General features: G+C 42.6%; 1 protein-coding gene across 1 annotated transcript in view; it reads right to left on the bottom strand.

Annotated features, from left to right (window-relative positions):
• The window catches only part of GRAMD1B (GRAM domain containing 1B), a 146682-nt gene extending 122947 nt beyond the window's left edge, over positions 1 to 23735 (bottom strand). Inside the window, exon 1 of the mRNA XM_068916958.1 lies at positions 23695 to 23735. Coding sequence (XP_068773059.1) covers positions 23695 to 23720 — 26 coding nt within the window. The 5' untranslated portion in view covers positions 23721 to 23735. The remainder of the gene's footprint in view (positions 1 to 23694) is intronic.
• Positions 23736 to 26222: the final 2487 nt, after the last annotated feature.

Below are 26222 nucleotides of genomic sequence, written 5' to 3'. Positions count from 1 at the left end.
AATACTGCACAACTGTTGGCCTGAGATATGAACACACTTTCTCTTACAGCTCATACCAAAACAATCCACCCACTTAGACCAAGATACAGAGCACTTAATGAGACAGATGCCTGGACAGATGGGCCAGCAGACTGGGTCCTCACCCCCTCCAGGAAGTGAAGTTTCAACAGCATCTGCTCAAGAAAACCAGGGGGTTTCCATCAAATGAATCAAAATCATCATCTGTCAGTCTCAAATCACTCAAGCAAACTCAGATCAAAAAACAGATTCTGTATCTCGCTCCATGAAAAGCGGCTTGCTTTGAGCTTCAGAAGAGCAGCACAAACATAAAAGTCCACACTGCTCCTGGGAGGAGGGAGTCCACATCTCATGCCGCTGCTGGCTGGTGTTTACCTTAAAACATGTTTTGTGTGGGAAGTGCTGCAATGAGGTATCAACGCATGTGAATTTGACAGAAATCCACATTTCCTCAGCAGGTGCTTATGCAGCCATTTTTCTCAGATGGACCTATACCAGAAACCAAGGAAAAACAAAAATAAAAGGGAAAAACCACATATGACTCCTCTCAGACGACTCTTGAATACACTTTTAGAAACAGAAGAGACGAGGACACAGAAACGAAGGAGGGCTATTAGAGCACAGTGTTGTAGTGTCTCCTCTCAGTCTGCCCCAAGATGCCCTGTGACAGCATTGCAGCCACTTTAGGTTGACAAAAGCTGAGTCAGCATTTCTTAGTCTACTTTCCACTGCCGCAGCTGACCCAGTGTTGTGAAGGGGACCGGAATCAGCACAGGCATGGTTTCAGAGAGAGCTGTTCTTCACTGTGACAACAGTGACACAACACTGATCTGTCATTTTCCATACAGAATTTGCATGCCACAAGTTAAATTTGTTATCCAAGTGCGAAGCACAGGGTCGCCAAGACAAAACGCAGAAAGACCGTGGAAGTCGACGTTGACTGCAGCAGAGGGAACAGCCTTAAGAACTCCCAGCAAAGTGTGTAACAAGGGCCCCTAGCTGCACTCCAGGAAAGATCTGAGCACCTCCTCTCAAAACTACACCTACAGCATGCCATGCACTGCATTGTTAACTGTTAAGAATCCAGTAAGAAAGTGAATTCAAATCTTCTCTTTAGTGATCCTCCCAAGGCCAACTGCTAACGCTTCGTAAGTACACAACAGTTCCACCTGGCAAAATATTCTTTGGTGCCCACTGCTCCCAAAGACCGTTTGCAGAGAAACTTGAACACATTCAGCAATACACGTTTTTCGTGGGTTTTGTCACAACCTTCTCCAGGACACAAACCAACTTAGACTTTTGTTCTAGTCATGTAGAGGTCGCAGACCAGAGCATTTAAAGAAGTTAATTGGCTGGAGTTTGAACATCTGTTGCTAGCTGCTCCTCAATCTCAGATTTTGCAAAGTTACCTAGCATAACGGTTTGAGGGAACAGAAATAAGCCAATTCAAACATCAGCTATTAAGGCCAAAACAAAACTTACGGCAGTGACTCAGCCCTGCAGGAAATAGGCAACAACTGCGTGTTGTACTTTTCAACTTGGAGAAGAATAAATCAGCCCTCCAAATAATCCATAGAAAACAGAGGCACAACATGAATTATTCAGTGTTATTAATATACTTTACTAATTAGATTTAGGAACACTGAACATGCATCTGCCACATTATTCTAACATTCCAATTCTATATCCATCTAGAACATGGAAGCATATTACACTGCAAACAGTCTCTGCAGTTTAAGCTGATTAACTTGCATAGCAGTGTTATCCTCAGCAATTATTTTATCAAGTGTTTGCACTACCGCAGGCTAAGAAAACTTCTCAGGTGCCAAATGCACACCCATACAAGCGCCTCAAAATTCTTTAAGAGGCTATTCTGAAGGTCTCCGTTTCTACTTCCACACTACTTCTGTGGTGGTCTTAGATTTGTAAGGAAGCTGGATCAGATTTTCCTTAATCCCAGAAGTGATCAGAGACAAGGAAAAACCATGCTTCTGCAAAAAGTGGCAACAGAGACCCAATAGGTGGCCTTCTTCCATCTGAGTCACTAAGCATGAGCCTCGCAACATATGCTTATAGCTCTGTGCTGCTTACAGATGCTCAAATTCCACAAAGCACTTCATTTCACACTTAAACACATCTCAAATAGTCCTTAAGCAAGGCTCAACTCTGGCTCGGGAGCAGCTGAAGCAGGTGCTTAATCATTTTCCTTTTCAGACTCTCAGTAGGAATTTTAAAACTAAAGCCATGACCATTTCTGGCTGGTAATTTCACAACGGCAGCTTCTCAACATGGGCCTTGCTAGCGTTAGAGTGTGTCAGCACAGCTATATTACCTTCCACCCACACAGGCAGAATTAGATGATGCTCTTTCACCTATTCTCCCCTACGCTTTCATACAACATTTTTGGGTGTTGTTACACTGCTTCCTACAACAGCTCTTACCTTCACAGTAGGAGAGAGATTATTCTTGCCCTCCCTTCTCCCCGTTTCTTGTTTTCCCATAGTTCAGTATTTGTCCAGTTAAACTTTTCATTGAAAAGTACTGAGGAGTTACATAGTCACATAACTGGATCAGGGTTTGTTTCCCAATTCTGAACAAGAGATATCACATCACTCTGATGACAGAAGTTGTGTCAGTCATCTGACACACAAAAAACCCCACAAGAACATACGCATGACTGAGAGGATTAGAAGTTTAGATTTATTAGAGGATGCAAAGAATCTTGTACTTGAACAGCACATATCAAATTCAGCCTTTTTTTTTTTCCTTTTTAAGCAAGCTGCTCCCAAATATAAATTTCAGTGTTTAAAAACTCTCATGCCAGAAACTCAGATTCTGTTGCTTGCCTAAAGCCTTACAGAAGTTGGTCTCTGGGGCAGACGTTTCAAATGAGTCTTATTTTAATTCCTTTGATTCAAGCAGTTCCACTCAAGAGAGTTTATTTAGATGTTAATTCATAAAGCACAGTTCACGATGCAGCCTGCAAAACTGAGGACCTACAAACGGTGAGGACAAAATAAAAGTATCCACAAGAAGGAGGAGAAATGCATCCCCCGGGTCACTTTTGAACTGCTCTAGTTCTAGACTGCTGCAGAGGGATTAAAAAAAAAAAAGTCAATTGCAGAGTTAACTTCAATATGTTTCTCCTCTCTGCAATTACATTGAGCCCCTTCCACGTAGGGGAGAGATTTTGAAGCACAGCCTGTAATACTTGCTTTATTTGTTGGTGCTCGAGGCCAGGATAGGTTCTTTCCATTGCAAAATTTTTAAAACAGTTCAATACAATTTACCCACTCCGTGTCCACCAAACTCTCTCTCAATTAGCTTATTATAATGATTAGTCTATAGAGCACCTCGACATTTCAAATTTACTAGCAAACGACTCTTATGTTGCTGTTCCCTCAACAAATACGTCAGATATTCAGTCATCTATCAGTCCTTTGCTTAAGTAAGAGATGCCAACAACAGCTGGTCAATAAAGGTAGAACAAGACGACAACTGGAACCACAGTTCTCTGAAGACCACCACCAAAACCATTTCTGACACTTGACACAGGCTGGCTCTTTAAAATAAATGGGATCTAAGAAGTAGGGGGGCCAACATGGAACACCAGAAGCATAGGTATTGTGCCTAGGTCTGCCACCTGCCCGCAAGGATATCCTTAGGCAAATCCGCCTGCCGTCGGTTTCTGCACAACACAGAAAACAGTAAGGTATAGAACTTGGGGGGGCAGAAACAAAACTAAACAAAAGCTAAAAACAGTAGAAAGGCGACTGAGGTCCATTATTTCAAACAGGCCACAGGTCAGCTAAAAGTTTAACATATTTTAAGGAACAACCAAGGCACATATGAACTCACATCCTTCAGATCAGTTTATACTTTTTGAGCAAATCCATCTCTGCCCCAAAAAGTTATCACTCACCTTATTTTTAAGGATTCCACAATGTGCAACAACATCTTCATATAAATACAGTTCCACTGTATTTATACAGCTCCACTGTATTTATATGAGGACAAACATTTGAAATATGCAACATGGTATTTGCATACACTTGCCTCAGTATGACTTTGATTATGAATCTGTTTAACCCTGTTCACCCATTTAACTTCATAATACTTACTCTGTACAGTATTTGGACACTCCAGTTCTACGAGCAACCTACTCTACATTTATTGCACTTTTCTTGAAAAGTGCATCAAGAAAACCGCTCGTTATGAACAGCTATACATTTAAAAGCGCGCACACACAAAGCTACAATCCACAAGTCTGTGCAGTACTCGCTGTTGTACATAATCTGCTCACACTTTTCTCCCTTCTGGCAGCTGATGCTTTTTTAAATCTAAAATTGCACTAAGTTTAAACAGTTAAATGCTCTATAGAGTATATCTTTCAAATAGCCAGTATGAAACGCACAAGGCAGCACAGAACTCACAGGGTGAAACAAACAGCAGAAAGCAGAGGCACTCTTCTGTGGCTATCTTCATCAGGGCAACTTCTAAAACACAGCACTGGATTCATCTCATCACCTTGGGAGCTGCATTGGGGTTCGAAAGCACATCATTGATTTGAATGTGGACAAAAAAGAGGAGGGGAGGGAAAATGAGGCAAGGAAGATCACCAAATCATAGGAAATCCTGCTGAATAAAGCATGAGGATCAGGCAGGATCTTTTGCGGCTCTCTTCTCCACCCTTTCCCCTCAACTCCCACCACTACCCTAAGAATAGTTTCAAAGCCAGAGCTGACAAACAACAAGGCTATGACTGACAGGAAGCTTGTATTTATAACACTGATCCTCATCTGTCTGAAACTGCAGTAAATGAACAGATTGCTATAGCATTTTAGCAAGCACAGAAAGCAACTCCAAGCAGCAACTGCTGTAACAGCAGCTGCCACAATGACCGGAAGGAAATTTGAGCCCCTCTAAGGTAGGTCTCAGGCCTGCAGGACACAGGCACACACTCAAGACAATTCTGTCCTCAGGTATTGCCTCCTCTAGGGGGCAACTTTTCTTCGTTATTTGTTTTCTAGGAGAAAAAGTCCAGCCACGAAGAGATATGAAAAGAGATTATTACACACATAGAACATTACAGATGTCACTTTTGAAAAGAGATTCAAAACATTGTTTGTTTTTTTTTTTTCAATCCAGAAGTAGTCAGGAGTCCCTGGCTAGATACTGAAAAACAGTGATAACCTTCAAGGGTTTTCTCCTCAGGAGCTACTCTTGTTGCAGAAATTGGGCTTAGATGCAGCTTTCTTCACTCTAAAGTGCCATTTATGAAAACGCACAGGTTAAATACCGACTTGGAAACACTGATGTCACCTATTCCTCGAAGTCTTCCCACAGTTGCATTATTACACAGATGGAAGTAGCTTCATTGTTTTCACACATTTCTCCTCCTCCCCCCCCCAAATTTGGTATCAAAACAACTGCTAGTCCAGACCATCAGATCTCTCCATAGGTCTATGCAACAGGTTGGAGAACACAGGTGTTTGCATGACCAATAACTGAGAGGATAGTAACACTGGCAGCTCTAAGCCTTGCTACGTAGGGGATCTGGTCTCAGTAGCTTCTGCAGCTATACCAGCGTGCACGTGCAACCATACAGTATGCCATGCATGCCCACCCACACATTCCAACACGGCATGCAGTTATTGCCAGACACAGATTCCTACTCCTGTGAGTCTCTCCTGATATGAGGCTTCATCCGTTTGTACTGACACACGCTAGAAGTAAAATGCATCTGTGCAGGAAGGCATGTATGTGTGTATGTATAAACAGAAGCAAACCCCACTGGTTTGACTTTTTTTTTTTCTCAAGCAGGAATCATGTGAAAGAACGTTAAATTAGCCCTTCTACTGGAGAAATACAAACATAATCTTGCAATAAACAGGACTGAGAGCTCATTCCCAGTCTGTCTTTTGAATTATATAAATACCCTAGTTAAAAGGGTTAAAGCAATTAGAGATGCCACTGAGTTGAAAGCAACTCAAGCAAGTACTGTTATTCTAAGGGTTCCTCCAGAACTACCCCTCAAAAGCATGCTCTGCTACCCTTTCCCCATTTGCCTGCCAAGGCTAACCTTTAAGGCAGACAGGTCTAGGTAGGAGAGCGCAGACAAAACCAAGCCCTTGTGTTTACACTTTGACAGCCACATATGAGCCAACTGCAGTCCAAAAATCATACGAGTCCAGAGGCAAAGAGTTTGTATATGACGCTGCCTACGTATAGCACCAAGCACACAAGCTCTTTCCTCACTTACAAGAGAGTGTTTTAATAAACACGATTACAAAACACAAAAGGAACTGCAAGATTCTCCCTCGGAGAAACAGGTCATTTCTCTTTAGGATTGTGCCTAACATGCAGGATTGTGCCAAGAGACCCTTAAAAAAGAAAATTAACAATTACTCATGGATCAAAGTTTTTGCCAAGCATAGCAAATATATCAGCACAAAATAAAGGGAACTTGACAAAGCGATCCTCAACATCCTACACTAACGAAACATGGGTGCAGAGGTGAATTGAAGCTCAGTGTGAAGCATAACAGCCGCCAGTAACTCAAGAAGCAAACACGCCCATGAATATTAAAGTAATCACTTACCAGGACATATCCCATATTAGTCACTAAGTGCAAGAGAAGAGAAGTGACAAGAACACAAAGAGCTACAGCTTTGTAGCAGAAGAATCTTGGAAAATGTGGGCCTTGAGTCACGTCAAATAAATTCCTGAGGAATTTCTTCAATGCAATAATTGATAATCCACCTCTAGACACTCACAGCACTTCAGCCAAGCTAACAAAACTTTCCACTGTCTACACTCACACTTGTGAGTCACTAGCAGAGCATTCCCACCCTCCTCAGTTAATACCACTGAAATACAATTCCTATTCACTGGAAGGATGCATGCACCCAGGGCAAGTTTCCTTAGGAGAGTTTTTGGTACCTTTCCCTTCTCTAGGGCTTTTCAATGCATCTTTCAAATGGAAGTCAGAGGATATGATACAGAAGTCATTACAAGCACAGAAAAACCTCTCAACAGCTCGGTCAGATTAAGTAAAGCTCCTCTCCAGCAGCATAGCGTGATGCAAGCATATGAAGAACTTGTTTATTTTTAACCATTTGTCTTCAGTGACACTAAGAGAGCAGTAGTTACTGTTAAACACACAGTATCCTTTTCACCTCAAATCAGACCAAAGTAAAGTTCAAGTGGGGGTGGGAGGGTGGGGAAGCGTTTAGTAAAACTCAGCTTTAGCATTGAGACCTGCCTGTTCCCCCCCCCCCCACACACACACACCCCACTTGTGTCTTTTTCTCACTAGCTCCATCAGTCCAGACTTTGTTAACCCTGACACTCAAAGCCCCTGATCCAGCCTCTACTATTTCAGCTACAAGGTCATTTCCTGATCTCGACTCAGCTTCCAACACAAATGATCTCCACTTCCTGATTCTCCTGAAATTACGCAGTGCTGTTGGAGTTGTCTTTCCAGTAACTTACAGTTAAGATTTGCTTTCCTTCCCTGTCCTTCCTCCCCAAACACGACAAGCGTTACAAGAAAGAAGTTAACCTCTCCCTGTGGATTTGCAATCCTATATTAATTATTTTGACAGGAAAAACAGACTTTTGAGTTTAGAGGACTTATTCCCATCCTACTGGAAAACTCATTGACACTGAATATATAGCAAATTGCATGATACCTTTCATTTTTGACCCCTAGCTTCTTTAGATATTCACAACATAGCACAGTTCAGTTGGGATGAACTACTTCAAACGAAAATTACAGTTAAGTCATGGAATTTGAACTTTAAGTCAAGCAGTCTCCAAAGCATTTTTTTTTCCTACCATTTGACATAGCCTAGAATAACTAACAGGGCAGTAAACACTGCCATCATGTGTGCTATGAACATGCATGCATAGATGCAGCTTACTAAGATTCAGTTCTCACTTACCTAAGATACCACGGGCCCTCCCTCCCTCAGAGGTTTCCATGGAAACCTCAAATTATGTCTATTGCAGGGGGAAGGTTTCCTAAGGTATGGATGAAACAGCTCCATGGAAACAAGTCCTTACTGTCAGAGGAGGTGGAGGGAGGAGGTTTGTGTGGAAAGAAATTGAGATGATCATCATCTAAATGTGTGAAACGAGCCCTGCAGACCAAGAGAGCTGTCATTCAGAGATCTGTGACTTTGTGACTGACATTGTGAGATCCAGGGGCACAGGCACTCCCGGGGTACTTGGGATCAGTTGTTGCTGATGATTGCAGTGCCCACTGACCCCGGAGACATACAGAAGTCTGTTTAGATGCGTGTCTGTAATTCACCATTATGCTGCTAAGCCTAGAAGCCAGTTCAGTTTAACCTGGGATAATTAGACAAGGTTAGGACAGGTACTCAAAATCAAACACATCTGACTGTTCTAAATCTCACAGTTCCACAAATTTGCTCTGAAAATAAGATATGGAGAGTGTGTGTGTGTGTGTGTGTGTGTGTGTGTGTGTGGTTTTTGTTTGTTTGTTTTTTAAATAAGTCAGTATTTCTTCTTCAAGGCCCACACTGGAATTGCAGACCCTAGAATAAACACTAAGAGTAGGGAGAAGCTCTCTGGAAATCACCATTTTCTTTGAAAGATGAAAGACAAAACCATAGCAGCGTGCATCACTGTTGGACTGTGCTCAAGCTACTGAGAGTGAGACGCAGCTACCTTAAGCATCTGTTTCCGTTGCAGTTGCTCTGTGTTCCCTCTATAGCAAGTGGGGGTAAATACACTTATGTCATCCTGAAATAAGCGTTTCAACAGGTCAGAAGTCTATAATAAATGAGTTCAATCTGATCCTTAAGCAGCATATGGTAGTCCACTGACCTATTACATTATTTAACACTCTTATTTGAATCTACCTGAGCAGCTGGCTATCTGTGCCACCATTTCCCTAGCTGCAAAATAGCAACATTATCTCAGCCATGAACCCATTCACTCGCTGAGTGTCCAGGAGAATAAGTAAAACATAAGAAAGAGTCAAACAAGAATGATAAATTGTCTCAAGTTCTTCACAAAAAAAAGCTTTTCCAACATCCAGCTGCTTTGTCATTTATATGAGAAAGCACATTTTGGGTAGGTTTGAGGAAGCTCACACCTTCTAGTCCCAAAATTTTTCTTCAGTTCTTTTTCCGTTCTGTGTTTCCCCATTTCCAATCTGTACACTGCCCTTTCTTAGATTGTATTTAACACCAAAGAACTTTGTTTTCAAACACAGTTTTGGAAATTCACTTTCATCTATCCAGCTGTAACCCTGAACCTGTGAAAGGCCCAGCTGTGAAACATTCCTCAGTCACAGTTCACAGCCAGTCAGACAGAAGACAAGGCACTCAAAAGCTATTCCAAAACTTCATGAAGTTCATGCGAGGCAAGCCTTTTTCCTAATAGGACTCAAAGGCACACAGTATGTCCTACCCTGCCCCCAGCTTTCCAAAGCCTGCCATTTCTTGCTTTTGCAACTGTACACAATTCCTGGAAACTTTTCTGCCTTGCTTGATTTCTCATGCCTCCCATTGCCTGCCAAAACCTAACTCACATAACACATTTCTTGATAAATTCCCTCTCCTCCAGGCTCAGAGATGGTCTTACTGGTCTATCTTTTAGCAAACCTAGTTTTCTCAGCCACCTCCTCTTATTACCTGTCAGCTATTTATAGTTCTTCTAGAGACAGCAGCTTCCTCCACTGCAGGACATTAAATCAAACCTATGGGAAGACGACGGTATCACAAACTCGGTAAGCAAATTTTAAGTTTACTGGAACAGAGCCATGAAGCCAAACTCAAATACTCTGTAAATCAGGTCTCTTCTGAGCTCAGAATTGACCGCTTTTACCAGTCATTTATGAAGAGAATTAAAGCTGAGTTCGTGGCTAGATGCTATCATGTTTTACAGGGAGAACCAAACTCAACATAAATGTACAAGTTAAAAATCAATAATTTCCAGAGCGTCTGGTTTCATTCAGACAAACACTTCTAGGAAGGAGCTGAAGTGAACGGGAACAAACACATAAGTCAAGATGATAAATGTAATAAGTAAATACCTTCTAAACGAAACTGTGCTGCGTACACTTGTACTCCTCTAATAACCCCTGCTCACATCTCAAAAGCACAAACAAGCCTTGCTTATCCTTGGACTGACAATCAAACAGCTACATGGATTGCATAAACAGGCATAGGAGAGATCAGTGCTCTACTGACTGAAGCTGAAAAACATTCTCCGTACTAGAGCTATTGTGCTTCTCTCCCTGCAATAATTAACAGAAGTTAAAAGAGCAAGAGTTTCGCATCACTCTTATAAATAGGGAGCATCTTCTAAATCCTTTTCCTGTCAGAGTGTGTGTGTGTTTGTTTGTTTTTAATCTTTCCAGCACAAGCAGCTGCACCAGGCAGTTCTTCTGCATCGAAGTCTAAAGTCAGGAACTCTAGGTAAACAAAGATGCAATTTGTTTACCTGGCAGCTTTCTTTTCTCTCCAGTGAGGCACTCGCTCTGTGATGTATGAAAAAGATACAGGTAGAACTCATTTGACTCCTAGACCAACTGCATTCAGGGTCAGGAAAACTAATATTAGGGTGCATAATGTCTGAAGTAATCATTTTAACCCAGCTTCATTAGAGAATCATATGCACTGACGGCCTGGGAAAGGAGGGAGTCCTACTTTGAACCAATCCTGTTTCCTTCCCTGCCTATTCAGGCCACAAAAGTAACACAAAAACACCCTAACATGATAAACCAGCCAACCTTCAGAAATAAGATGGGATAAGATCTTATTCCGCTCAAATTTTCTGCATAATATAACTGCATTTGAAAGAGGGCTTCCAGCCCTCTAAGACTTCTGTGACCCTAAACTCTATGACAAACTCTGCTAAGATAATCCACTTCCCTATCAGAGAACAGTTCACGACGTCACAAGCCATTTCCATCATGGAGCACAAGCACACATGTGGCCATGGCCTGTTGTTTCTCACTTCTCAGAGAAAAGGCAAATGGGCCAGCGGTCTCTTCACTAGAAATAGATATTTTGTTGTTTTTAATCTTTCTCCATTGCTGCTCACATAGCTCGATGCAACCAGCGCTCCCTGCTGAAAACAGCTGAGCGTTTTTAAGCCACAATAGCTTAAGCAGCATTGCTCACTGTCCCACTCCTCAGCATAGAACATTCGTCTCCCAAGTATTCAAACCCACCCAGTCCTGAAAGTGAAAGACACAAGAGCCTGCTTAGCAACATCTTTCCTTGTCTACAGTAAACGTAGATCTTTAAATCCAGCGCCTGTTATGATACTCAGGGGCTAAATATTAGAGCTTTGTAGGGCCTCAGTCACGACGTCATCTGAAGTGCCACCAAGATTTCCGGTAAAAGCTACATCAGAAAATTCATTTTCCTCCCAGCCTCAGGTACAGAATATGTATCCCTAACTGCATCTCTCCAACAATACTGGCACAGTTGAGACCCACCCAAGCACCTGAGTGTAAACTCCACATCTTTTTCCTCCACGTTCAAAATTTTATTTCTTGTATTTTCGTTGGCATTATGATTTACTGTTCCCACAGTGGGAGAGCTTCACTTCATAGCCTGTTGGCAATATCACTGATTGCAGAATTAAGTCATTAATACCAGGAAAATGGCACTTTAGAACTGTAAGCAGTGGGACACTGCCCGTGGCTTTGCAGTAACCTGATCAAAAGGCCAAACAAGAAGCAGCTCCCTTCAGGGCTTCATTTCCAAAGAGATTTACTACTACCATTTAACAGATTTACCTTGCCAGACTGCAGGGCTCTCATTTGTTTCATTCTTAAACAACCTTTTTCAAACTGCCTGCAAGATGTTCCCTCCCTCCCCTTCCTCAAATTGCTTCGTTACTTCCAGTTCCATCTAATACTAAATGGTTAACTCACACTTTTTGTTTTTGTGTTCAGCATATAGAAGCTAAGCTCTCTCCACGTAGGCAGACCTTTTGCTTTTTGTAACTAGATCATGCCTCAATCCAGAACACCAGTGCAGGTGTACGAGTTCATTTCCTCTTCAGATAAGAGTACCAGGAAAGGAGGGCAATTCATCCCAGGAATGAAACCCTTTTGAGGGAAAAAAAAAAAAAAAAAAAAAATCACCTTGAGAATTCTGCTCACAATCCAAGGGTGCTATAGAAATCAACCACACACAATAATAATTACCAAGCTATTGAAAATTTTCACTAGAAAACACACAGATGGCACACACAGACAGTCAAACGCTACACATACATTTTCTTTATGACATTTTGGAAGCAGCACATTTGGATTTGAATACACCAAGTTGTTACTCAGAGCAGTTCACTTGCCATAAACAAAACTCTACCCCGTTTCTTCTCATATTGAAGCACATCTGTGGCACATATCTTCAAGCATACTCATAGTAAAACTATTAACATGGATTTGCTACATTGCTGTGATTTACTTGTCTTCAAGTCTGGAGTTAGCCAGGAAGAGCCAAAGAATAGAAAGGCAATAGGTGACCTGTAAGAAGGGTACAAACCACTTCAGAAGCTTTTCTTACTCCTGAATCATGAAGTGGTCCATTCAAATGACCTTTAGGTACCTCTGACAACTTGTATTTGTTCCAATAAAAACTGACAGCCTTGTACATTGTCTATCAACAGAGACAGAGGAGGATATGTTCTTTCCTACTCTCATTCTCCCCACCCCACGTAGCAGACAAAAATGTTCAATTCCAATTTTAAAAATATATATCCAAATCCCCTTTGGCAGTTTTGCAGTCAGCTGAACCACCCCAGCAGAAGCATTCTCTGCTGCTCTAATATACCGGGGTAGAAAACCCATAAGAGCCATCAAGAGGGTTACATGAAATACTTGAAATATGCTTATAAAGTGAAAGTCACTTCTACTGCCTGGACTCCAGTGTCCCCATGACTTCGTTTTACTGAATAATCTTCTCCATCCATTATGAAAGATAGGACTCCCAGTTTCAAGCTCAGGAAAGCATAGGATTGTTGACCTAGAAGTACTCAACAGCTTTTGGTATCATTCAGTTCTCAAACTTGAACAAGAATCATTGTCAAACTCAAAAATAGCAATTTAAACATTTGATACACATGCTGTGATAACGAGGAGCTTAAACTTTACATTCCTTTTACAGCCCCAATTCGAAAATAGAGAACTTGTATCCAGTTGTCATCCTCTATTTGTGAATACTGATGGGGTTTGAGTTACCCAGCCGCTAGATTTAGAACAGTCAGATTTTTCTAGAGACTTTCTCAAAGAAAGAAGTTCAGATCTTCCCACAGCCTGAAACTGAGCTTTAGTTTAGAGTGACCACTTACTTTATATACAACTCAATGAAGTTAAATATGGCAGCCACAGGAATTCCTAGAAGCCTCAGCTGAGAGAGATCCCTTGGAACCCAGCATAGTGCACGCACCCTTAGTGAAGGGTCATCTTTGCCACGTAGGAGTTGCTAAATAATGTCATCATTTTTACAGGTAAGGCCTTTTGCAGTGCTCCCCCCCCCTCCCCCCCCCCCGGGCTAGTTATGAGCTCAACATTCCAGAGACTTTTACAAAACTAACATGCAATAAAACAAATAAAGGCAAAAATAATATTAAAAACACCCCCCCCACAAACCCCTTACTAGCTACTTATCTAGGCATTTACCCTAGGCATCCTCAGAAAAGTCATGTAGAAAGGTTTCTTGCAAACTTCAGGATGGAACTGCAGAGCTGAAGCCACTAGAGCATTCTCCATACTTGGAGGTAACCAGACAGAAGTCTTTCTGGGGAGACGCAATTACACAGAACAGGTAGAGAAACCAAACAAATGTTTTACTAGATCACAGTTGGAGGAAGATGCGGGGGAAAAGGGGAAATAACTGAGGAGGCAGAGCTGCTAGTCTTGCAGAGGCCACAGCAAGAAGGGACAGAACAGAGAGAGATGAATTTGCGAGTTTCCCTTGAGCAATGTTGTGTTACACAGAACACCAGAAAGCTCTACTCTAACCAGCCGCACAGGATCGTGCCGAAACCCCCAACCAGTCACCAATACCAGTCTGAGGATAACCCACGAGCTCCTGACTCTCAGATTGCTTCTATAAACTCGCAGCTACCCCGTCCTCAGAGTTACGCCAGAAAGCAGAGAGACTATTGTTCCTGTACTGCTAACAGTCTTTTTAATACTTGAAAGTTAAATACTTCCATGTAAAGTCTGATCAGATCCCAGGGCAGGGGGAAAGGGAGGGGGAGAAAACGCTCTGTTGTGGGCATGGCTTACAGGTCTTGGCCTCAAGCAACCTTATCTCAATTTCAGTTTCCTTCAAGATGAACGGAAACATCTCCAAGGAGCGAAGGGCACTAGCAAGTAGATCATTTCAGCAATAATTGCACTTGACATTTAAATTACAGCCCAGAAAAATTTCATTTAGGCTTTCACCGAGTAACAGGAAAAAATAAATCAAAAAACATGACAGAGATACGACAGGCTGACACAAGAGCTATCTTTAACTCCTCGAACTCCTACACTTCGTAAAAGGCTCAAGGCAGCAGAAGGGAAGCTACAAAACAAGACTAAGACCCCTGCCTGCAAAACTCAATTGGCTCTTAAAAGAAGCTGAGTAAAGCAGCTGCTGCAGGATCTTACAGTGACAAGCATGCAAAAACTAAACTGCATTTAGGAATAAACAGACAGGGAGCCAATACTGTGCCCACGTTTGCACCGGGAGAGGATTTGAACCGTCTGGAAGCTGAGCCACAGCAGCGAACATCAGTTTTAAGCGAAGTGACAAGGTTTTCACAAGTTTCTAAATCAACTAAAAAGTTGTTGCCTATCTACTGCCGAGATCCACAGTTACTCTAAATTCTTTGGAGCACTCCACAGTGTTTAAGTAGAGAGATCCTAACAAGTCTCCCTTTTCACTTGCAAATTTAATAACCATTTTCGGTATTCGTTGACATTTTGACAGTGAACTCAAAGCACAGAGCCAATCCAGGAACAGCAGTAGGCTCGTTACAAAAGTCTGGCCTTTGTCAAGGGCAATGCCAGCCAGCAAAAATAAATTTAAACAACATCCTACTCCATCTCTGTAAAGCTCTCAATTTTCCCTGCATTTTTTCTTCATACTCAATGAAATACTAAGTGCCAGCTCCACCACTGGCCTACTCAGTTCAGCCTCAATTTCTGCAGTTACCAGTCAAAAGAGGCAGTGAATGAAAGGATGTGGCCACATAAAAGCAAAGACTAGTAGTAACACAGACAGCTATGTAAGACCAGATTAAAAAGCTAACTGCTACAGGCAAAAGTTCTTAACTGGCATGAAGCAGAGCAGCTCCGTTTTTGCAGTAGAGCTGCATCAGCCAGTATAGAGCGCTTGGGAAGCCTGGCTTTGTGTCCCCCAGCTACAATCCATATCGTCTGTGGTACCACACCAAGTATGTTCCACTGTAAAATAAGAAAAGATGGTTTGGCATATAAAGCACCACTGAAATTGAAAAGTTCGTTTTTATTCCCTTCTCCCATTAAAGTTTTAGTTTCCCAGAAAATTCCCCATGTGTCTCCCTCATCCTTTATACCAGGAAAACAGTTACACAAAAACAATGCTGTTATTCATACTGTGTTGTCGCCTAAAGGTGCCAGCAGAAGCTAGGGCCCCATGTTTCTGGGAGTTAACTACTCTTACTAAGACAGACCCTTCCTCAAAGAGACAGAGAGAGGTAAAAGGCTTACCTACGTAAACAGTAAATATACAGCTGAACTGATCTGCCCACACTCCAGCCTTAGGACTGCAAGAGAGCTTGGAAAGGGAGCCAACCTTCTCTTTAAGGCTCTAACCTCTCTTTAAGGGCTTTTTGACACAGGAGCAGCAGTCTGTGCAGACGGAGGTAGGGCTTTTCCAGACCTGAGCTGCTGGTAAGCCTATGTGACATTGCAGAGAGCTCAAAAGCACCTGAAAAACACAAGAGTACCAAGACACCAAACGATCTCTTGGCCAGGCAAGAGCCAATACCTTCCCTGTCCAGAGAACCACATCGCCTCACAAGTTCGAAGTTAAATGGTTTAGGAACACTTTCCGATTGCATCCGGCTTGGCAAAGCCATAGACCAATAGACACAGCTACCTTCATACCCCCAAGGTCTCAGTGAAATCAGAAGCTTCTCTCTTCTGGGACTGCCAGGGTAGCCCAGAGCCTCCATCCTGCAGTAGCTGCATGCTTCATTCTCCTCCCCTTCTGACACAAGATAAAAATAAGTCATTCAGCAGCTAGACTGCTCTGACTCTAAATAACTGGGTTTTTGTTGTCAAAGGATGGAACGGATAACCAAAAGAAGTCATCTTTCTCGTGTCTTTAATCAAGGCTGGACTAGCCATAGAAAAATGGCTCACAGTGAAGAGAAAATAAAGCAAACAATCACACACCAGGCATCCGAACAAGTAAAGATGTTCATCTCGGCCAGCCTTCTGCCCACTTTTTTTAGTGGCCCTATTTCAATAGCCTTTCCTAGCACAGGGTCCCTAGGTCCTAAGCAAGGAAAGAAACAGTCACTGACTTGACATTGTAAGAAAAATATGGATAATGGCCAAGTCTTAAGAACTTCTCTGTGCTAACTCTGGTGGCAAACCTGCCTGGGTTAGCTTGGGTTTTTGAGCACAAAAGCTGGCTCAAAAAGCTTACCACGATCAAGCTATCTATACTAAATCCAAACAACCCCTCAGTCTTCAGTCAAACAGTTAGGCCCTTAGAATACTTGCACTCCTAAAGACTTAGGTGGGGTTAAATTCTGTGCCCGCTTCACTGAAATTCCAGACTCTGCAATGAGGCAACTAAGAACTAGCAAACCGATATATAAGTTTGAACCTTGCAGGCCAACACAGCACAAATGCAGATTCAAAGCCTGAGGAAAGGTGTACTGACTTCCAAGACAGGACAGTCAAACAGATGGAAACTGAAATTCAGCAGAGGAAGGGAACAGGCAGCGGACACACACAGACCAGGTAATATAAACATTTGGCTAATTTCTCATTCTCTTTGCCTGTAAATCCTTTATATACTCAAACCTCTCGGCACAGGAGGAGGGAATCTGCATGGGGCTTGCCGCACTCGGATGAGTTTGCGTGTCAGTATTTTGTAGTCCCTGAGGAGTTGCATCAGAAGAGAAATGGTTTCAGCGTTTTGAGCAACCTAGGGATCAAGCCCGTTTGTTCATCTTTTAAATTACTGGCTGGGAACAAAGCTCCTTGTTTCAGGATCACCAATACCCTGTCCATGTCATCACCACACCAACTCCAGGGCTTAGCAGGTGAAGAAAGCACGTACCCAAGCTGTGGTTGAGTCCTAACTTTTGTGCCTATCAACTCACAAAACAAGGCAGCTCTGCTCGAAGCTCTGCCACCTCCCCCATCCCCCCCCCCCCAAAAAAAAACTGTTACGCTCCCACTTCAATGCTTCAAGGCCACAATCCCTGAAGTACAGTCATGTCTTCATCGTGCATAGCACCGGCACTGCAGGCTCCGTCATAAAATGCTAACTGGATAGGACTGTCCCAGACTTATGCAGTATAAAATGGCATCCAAATTTGGGGTGCAAGGCACTAGTACGCAAAGAACATAGATACCCATCTCATCAATAGCATCATGCAAGTAAAATAAAATGGACTGTGTTCTCCTTGAATTCATATACAGGAATATCTCACACTTTTTTGCCCAGCTATTAAGACAGCTTGATATTTAGAGATGCAGGTGCATCCACAGATGCCATAGGAGCAGCTACTTAGTCAATATGGATCTTCCTTGAAACATAAAGCCTCTTTTAGAGCCTGAAAACGCTTGACCTACAATTCTGCCTCTGTAGATCTGGTACAAGATAGCAGGGCCAGTATCCAGACCAGCAACCTCAAGTCCTGAATATTAATTCAGATTAAGGGAGAATGAATTTAAAACCAAGCGTCACCATGTCTAACTCTCCACAGGGAGATTTTTGAATTCAAGACAAAAGTATGCCTTGTTCCCTGTATAAATAACCCCTTAGGCAAAGCTAATTTTGTACTTTCCTGAAGGCACTGGAACGCTTCAGGCAACTCCACTCTACCACAAAAGTGACAGTAGTTTGCAGACGTCTCAAACAGAAGCCCTTTTCAGGATGCAATATACATCTCCCCCCATTTTAAAAAACTCACAACAAATGCATGCATGTTTTTACATGACACCTTGAGATACTTCTGAAGGCTATCTTCTTAGCGCTCTGTCGTGCCAGACAGTGGCACATGGGCTGTTTTGTGGGCGGTCCAGAAGTCACCTTGCGCGAGGTCATTTGTTTGAACTTTGTCCTTCCCTTGCAAAGGTTTTTTGTAGTGCGCTATCTTCTACAAACCCCAGCTGCAGTCCAAGGTCCCCCTGTGATGCCCTTCATATTATTAATTCAAATATATTATTAATTCTTCCAAGGAACTTATGACACAGTGAGTTCACTTCCTCCATTTCCCTCAGAGCCTTCGCGCTCTTTCCATCTCCCTGTCTTTCCATTCTTGCAAATACTCTGCCTGCACATACTCAGGACAGGCAAGCTAAAAGACCATAAATCATTTGAGTGAAAAAGCACATTAACCCAGCAGTACTCTCTCCTGAGACCTGCCTTAGCCAGCTAGTAGGTCATTAGCTGGACTCTGCAGTTTCAGCTCAATGACAGTTGTGCATCAGAGCTGCTCCTCGATTAATCTTTTATTTCAACACAGAGTATCCGTTAGTGTTTGAAGCCACCGGTCTTCCTTTCCAGCCACAGAGTTAATTAAAAACTATAAAGAGACTAACAGAGAGTTCCAGGAGTGAGTTTTTCTATGCTGTCAAATAGCTTAATACATACAGGGGTCATGCAAGCACGCTCATTCTTTTGATCACGATAACCTCCGCTACAGACTTTCATATAAAAATCGCCTAAAAAAAAAAATCTTATTCCTAAAAGAGGAACTGGAATGGAAAAAATGTGGCTATACTGCAGTTACCAGGCCTGCCAGCTAGGCATGGTTACTGTAAGTGACCTAGTTAGCAATGAAAACGCGTGCAAGAGCTGCAGAAATCTCTCACACTCAATTAACACTACAGCCTAGCTCAGCACACCAAGCCTTTAGTTTCATCTCCCTACCCACCTGTGCTCTGTCCTATCAGAGGCAGAGATCCTTCTGAGCAGCACCAACTGTTCCAGGTTGAGCCACCTGGTTGGTTTAGCATTAGACAAAGCACTTGGGAAGACATACCTCCCTTTCCCATAAAGGCTCTGTACCATGCTTCATACAATTAGCTCTAAAACCGAGCCTGTCAGATCAGGTAAACTGTTCTTTTTAGGATGTGCTCCCTCTTTGCTTAAAGGGGCAGGAGGGCAGCAAGGTTCTTCAGCTGACGGGGCTCTGGCCTTTCTCTTGTGTCATGTGTCACAGTGATGAGTGTCACACCAGAGGAAGAGATGACAGCTTGTTCTTTCACATTAGCTTCTCCTGGATCACACAAGGCCTGAAAGTAGTCATAATCATCTTGGACGCATATCTCGGAACCACATTTCCGATCCCTCCTCCTTTCAACACAGCACACACAGGAAGCAAGCAGTACCCCGTTACCTATTAGTCTCACAGTGAAAAGGGAGGAGGGAGGGAACACAGGGACTGTCCAGAAGCTGGGTATATGTGTTAGAGGAAAAACCTAACAAACCCCGATACACAGATAGCACAAGAAATAGCAGCTACAAGGCTAAAACAGTCCCTCTACCCCTATCCATGATTAGGGCGTGACATTCCATAGCCAGCTCAAAAACCCAAGCCCAAAATTTTTCCCTGTCAGTGAGGGACACGGGCGTATGCCCAGAAACGTGACCTTTTCTTTCCCTTACAGAACTCGCTCCTTTTTCAACTCCACTTTAGGAGCACAAGCATCATCAACCTTACAGAAGGCCCATTCCTTCCTGCCCATCTTGCCAAATGTCCAAGTTCTAACTAGGAGAGGACAGAGGAGGCATAAAGACACGCGCATGTGTGAAAAGCGCTGGAAGTAGAATCAAGCTGGAAACAGAAATAAGACCGTGGAACAAGAGGAATTATATTCGCTACAGAACAGTACAACTAAGAAGCGTGAAACCTATTCTTGGTGTACAGAAAAGATTGACACCAAAACACAGGTCCACACAAAACATCATCCACATTCACAGTATTGTACAGGCACAGAATGTCACATTTTGGTTATGCAGTGTATGATTTCAGTGCTTGAATCAATTTAAGAGTTTGTTGAGTCCAAAACCCTGGCACCATGCTCTGTTCTACAATATTTTTAAAAAAAACCATTTAGCTTATATAGAGACAAGAAAAAAGCTTGACTTCAGAGGTCTACAGTCACAAAAAAGAAATCAGTGGAGCATAATTGTAGTTATGGTAAAATAAGAGTGAGCCTCAGATGCTTTAAAAAAAAAAATACTGAGCAGTTCTTACACGTGGAATTGAACAAGTTCTTGAACTCACTGCTTAAAATCACCTCTGATATAGGCACATTACAGCCTAGCTACAAGCACAGTATTTCCTGTGAGGATAACTATTAGTTCTTTGTCATGTATAAATGCAACCTCCACAGCAAACGCAGCCAAATATAGAATAGGATTACTCCCTATTGGGTGTTGTGCCTTACACACAGCCAAGACTGCTTCATTTTCTTCTTGGGGATGACATGGCCTCCTCCATGATTCAGAGTGTCTTCCAGATGCAAGGCAGCCAGAAAAATGCGCTTGCTACCCTTTGGCAGTATGCACAGGCCTTCCATAAATAGCTCTTAGCTCAAACTCAATTAGTAGTGAGCATCCCATGGTGGGTATTCCATCTTGGACTGATCATCCAAGCCACAAGCGACACTACCGCTCCCCAACTGAGCGGGCAGAATCCTTTTTCCATTGCAATACTTAAAGGAAAAAAAAGAAACACACAAGGCCAGCACACAAGGTATGATGTCTGATTAGGGGGTGGGTTGTTAAGCCTCTAAATTCCCAAAACTAAGTTTACCCATTTTACTTCTTGTTCCTCAAGGTTCCCCTCTTCCCCACCACCTCTCATCACCATTTGCAGACAGCTAGTATTTCCTCTTAGCCCAAATGGTCTACAGTAACATCTTTCCCAAGGCTTTGCTAGCACTTGGTTTCACAGCCGGGGACACTGAGTAGCTCTGACAACAGATGTAATTGACTGTTGTTGCTCCAGGCAATCAGCGCTAGTGGCTAACAAGGATTCTCCCCATTTTCTATAGGAAGGGCCGTCTCTTAAACAGGGAGAAACCTCAAGACATTGCATAATCCCCAAAAGGCTAAGGAAAAGGTAGGCAGACAGTGGTAACTGCAGCAATATTTCATACTGAAGTAATATGCATTTTTAGCTCCTGTTGAATAACCGAAAGCCAGGAGCTCCTGTTCTATTCTAATAGATACTCCAGGCACTAACGGCAATATGCGAGGTGTTGAATTTTTGCACATATCCTATAATCAACTTCAACAGTATGTCTCCTTGGCACACACAGGACCCTCAGGAGCATCCTTAGGTGTTGTTCTATTTGCCCTCCCTCCTAACATTCCTCTGCCTGTTGGAATTCCTCGATCCCTATTGGACTTCCTAGTGAAGGACAGATAAATTCTCATCATGGACAAACATCTATATTCATGGTGGGGGGGGGGGGAGTGGGGGTAAAAAAAAGATACTAAAGAAAAGAGGAAGTGAACATATTCTTTCCACAGCTTGCCAAGAATTCCAATACCTACTGCCCTGCTTCTGTGCTGAGGGCAGGGAAGGGGAAGAAAATCAGAGGTTTCAAACCTTCCATTTCCAAGACCTGAGCTCCAGTTTTGTCATTGGTATTCACTGAATATAGTTTGCAAAGGGAAAGAAACAGGTACTATTCATCACGTGTCCTCTAATCCAAAGCAAGATCCAGATCACAGGAACATTGTTTTTAGGGAATACATGAGAATTCAGATAGGAAAACAGTTTTGTTAGAAAGCTAACTGTTTTAGACTTTATTTGGGAAAGGTCAATATAGCGATCACAGTAATATTGCACCCCTTTCTTCTGATGGGCTTCAATTCCCCGCCACCACCACTTACTTCAGCTTACTTTCAGTATATATATATATATATAATCCATTGTGCCTGCATGTATTACGTGATGCAACATTTTGTTGTTAGATAAGTGAAAAACGAGCTGATTGGCTCTGACTGGTCAGAAACAGCAGTATTCTTCCGTTGCTGTTTACATGCTTGCGATTGCTATAAGCAACAGGACACCAAGCAGCTTCGAAAAAGATTAAACCAAAATAAGGGGAATGTTTCACAGAAATTAAGTCAAACTCCTACCTGCCTTTTTTCCTCCATAGTTTGATATTTCAACCAGAACTCCAATGGTCTATGACATTTGTTACTTTTGCGTTCACTCTATACACGTAAGCACATGGGACTAATGTTCAACTGCTTCATTCTTCCCTTCCATTAAAAACATTCAAGTTTTACTTGTAAATTTTTCGAGTGTGATAGTCTGAGAATTACAGCTAGCTAACAACCAAGAAAAACATTGTTTTAAGATCTAATGCCTCATTGTGTGAAGGATCATCATTAATGAGATGAGTCAAGTGAAAATTTTGAGCTGAGCATCTTCACAAAACGAGCCATGCATGGCCAAAATCCTTGCCCAGCTCTGCCCGTACTCCACCCTAAGATCTGGCAACTCAGTTCATTTACTGCACTAAGTAATGCCCCCTGACATACATGTATGTATTTTTAATATATGTGTGTGTACACACACACATATATACATATATATATATGACCACAGAGACCTAGCTATGAAAAGTGTGGCCAGATGGAAATTAGTTTGTTGTAATAGCTTTTCTGTCATGACTTGACTGAGAAGGCTAAACTCACCTGCTGTATTCAGTAGCCTCCGAGGCTACGTGCCAAGTACTGCCAAGGCAAACACTTAAACGTACAAGCAATGAATGCGTTGCAAGCTAATGAGCTAAAAAGCTCCATTCTTCCTTTAAGTCAAAGCAAAATTTGAAGGAAAAATTCCTCAGAAATGGGAGACGTGACCACAGGGAGTGAAAAGCTTGGTTTTAACACTGAAGCAATATTTGTAGGAGTGTTCTGCACTATCCAGAAAGTGCACAAAATACTACATATTAGATATAGTATCATTTGAAAGATTCACCCATCCTGCGTCAAGAAACCCATTCTTTCCACAGTGACATGGTATGCAGTATTTTAATAATGTAGCATTTCAATTTCTCTGCGACATTTAAACCTTGTCAAAGGAAGCAAGTGAAAAGCAACCAAATTTCTTCTCTCCCAAAAATAGAAGCTGATCTTTCCCATCACAGCCTTTTCAACAGTCCATGTTAATAGCTTTACTATTGACTTGCAGCACCTTCAGTGCTCCATACAGAGATCAGAGCGGACCACCCTCACGGGCGCTCCAGCGGAGACTATATTACAGTGTCCCCAAAGACCTGTACTTTTTAGTCCGTGCCAACAAGGTGATTTATTTGCCTGGCTTCCTACAGAGTCTCAAAACCCAGCACCTACAGTTCTGCCACAGGCACCCAGGGTTACCCAAGCTAGATGCCAGCAGGTACAGGGACAAGAGTAAGACTCAGCATCTTACCTGGCTCTGCTCAAAAGAGCACTCATTCATCAGTCAGCCAGGGAACTCCAGCCGAGCCTGCCGCGCCAGTGCCTCACAGCAGCATGCCCGCATCAGATGCCACCACGTGAAGGAAGACAGATCCCCATCCAGAAAGGCAGCATGCGTGGCGAGGAGGAGGGGACCCTTCACTGCGAGCCAGACGCTGGCCCCTGAGACGTAGGGTCAGTCTGTCAGCCGGTAAGCAGAACCGAGAGCTGCTCCACTCCTCCTCTCATATGCTGTAGCGCATCTCACTGCCAAGTATACACACTGCCTGAACAGGAGCTGTGCGCCTTGTTAACCCTCCTCTGGCTGTAGGGCAGGAGGCAGGCGCCTTGAGCTCTCTTAAGGGATCTTCATTTCCCTGTGCTCTCCAATCCATCCTCTCAGTACAGCTCCCTGGAAAACTCCTCTCACAGATCAGGAAGGATTTTGCAGTGTAATCTAAAGAAAGAGATTTAAAGGAATGAAAAAAGACTGCCAAACCAACAAAAAACCAAGAAACAGTTACAGATGTGCAAGCTACAAGCAAGACACAGGATCATCAGAACAGGGGTCTACTACAGAATGGGTGTGTCTAGACAAGCTGAAACCTCACATTGTTACCCAGGCACACCAAACTGGAAACGGGAAGAAAGTGGTTTGAATCCTACTATGGCGGGGTTTGAATATTTATTCTTCCTCCATTTAACAGATGGATTTAGAAAGGGTCAGAGGCTGTGTGCCCCTTTCCAATCCCCGCCCCCACCCACCCTCCTCCCCCCCCCCCCCCAAATTCACAGCAAGATTACAGTTCTGTGGAAGTTAAGGTATTTATTTGTTCCCAGAATCAGACAGGTCAGGCCACTAAGGTTATATACCTGACAAGGACGTACAGAAAACAGATACTGAGCTAGACTCAGTTAATGGGTAATTAGGCTTTTTCAGGCATAAAATCACCTTTAAGTAGCATACACTACTTATCTCTGCAAAAAGCAGCTCACAGTTTTAGTATGCGAGCCTCTCTTCCCGATCATACCATGTTTACTCTGCTTTTGCACATAGTCTTAATTCAGTGACCATGGGCTGTAAGTTTTTCCTTTCTTCAAAATATGCTCTAGGAATTTTGATACCAAGCTCTCATTAACTCTAATTAGAGTCAAAATCTGTTGTGTAGCTCGAAACTGACATCTCAGCTTTTCTTTCACCACATTCAGTACAGCACCTAGCACAAGAGCTCTTAATTCTGTCAGAAATGCTATATCCCACCCTACGGTAGATGACAAGTCTCAGGAGACTGACCAACTCATAACGGACATGGGATAAAACTGGCCAGCTGTTTTCAACAGATTTACAAGATAGATGCTAATCAGAAAAAGATTTTTTAAATATTTAATAATTACAACCATCAGGATCTCAGACTAGTATTTTCAACTAAACCCTGCTATGAACGCGACCCAAAGACCCCTCTTCCAATGCCTTCTTGTGCACTATGACTTTTGACAGCCCACAAAGACACAGATCTACAAAGCCATTTAGATGCCTACTACTTCAGTGGGATGAGACATTGGCCTCCCTACTCAAGCTCCCAAATATGGCTGATGGAACTTGCATGCATTTATAAAGAGATAAATACAGAGACTGAGTAAGTATTCAAGTACCTGACAGTGTACTGACTACAGATCATGTATTTAATATCAAGCAGTAAAAGCCTCCTTGCAAAGGATCTCTTCCTGCTTATGCCACCTCTTATGTTACCTTTTAAGTTGGAGCTGGTTAGATCCATGGTCCACAGAACCACATTCTAAAATGTGCATGCATTTCTAAAGTAGTGTGCCCTAGCTTTTCTTTTTTTTTTTTTTTTTTAAAAAAAACACCAAGTTTATGGGGAACACTGACAGTCCCCAGCAACTAGAAGCAATAGATAAAAAGGTCCTAAAATTTTCCATCTCTAAAGAGAGTTTCTAACATATCCTTTACTGTATGAGTAACCCACAGAATTTTTTTCTCCTCAAATACCAGGATCACCTTTGGAGTATGTATCCAACACAAGTGATTCATTTGCCTCTCCAACGTCATCAGCAGAAAACAGCAAAACGATGTTTTGCCCTTTCCCTTAAGGTACACAGCAATACTAATTGTCCAAAAAACTTCAGACCAGGTACACAACAGAAATATTCAAATTCCACTGCTATCATAGGATTAGAAAAGGCCTAAGGACTCTGATTCCGTATCCAAGCCTGTTATTAAGCAACTTTATGACCTTAGGCATAGGTCAACTTCTCTACATCCGTAAAACCCATGTGATACTGTTCATCAACTCAGCCACATACTGCAAGGTCTGACTGATTAAAGCACACAGAGTTCCACAAGATTCTTGAGAAAGAGACAGCTGCAGAAGGGCAAAACACCCCTCATGCACACTGCAGTGATGTCTCCTACTCAGCTGGAGGAGATCATGATTGGAATTAGCACTCTCCTCAGCCCCCTCTTCTTTGGGGGAAGAAAAGAGCCTAAAACTTGTCTGT

The sequence above is a fragment of the Struthio camelus genome, chromosome 22, assembly GCF_040807025.1.
Source record: "Struthio camelus isolate bStrCam1 chromosome 22, bStrCam1.hap1, whole genome shotgun sequence".
Classification (NCBI taxonomy): domain Eukaryota; kingdom Metazoa; phylum Chordata; class Aves; order Struthioniformes; family Struthionidae; genus Struthio; species Struthio camelus.
This window is presented reverse-complemented; position numbering and strand designations above follow the sequence as displayed.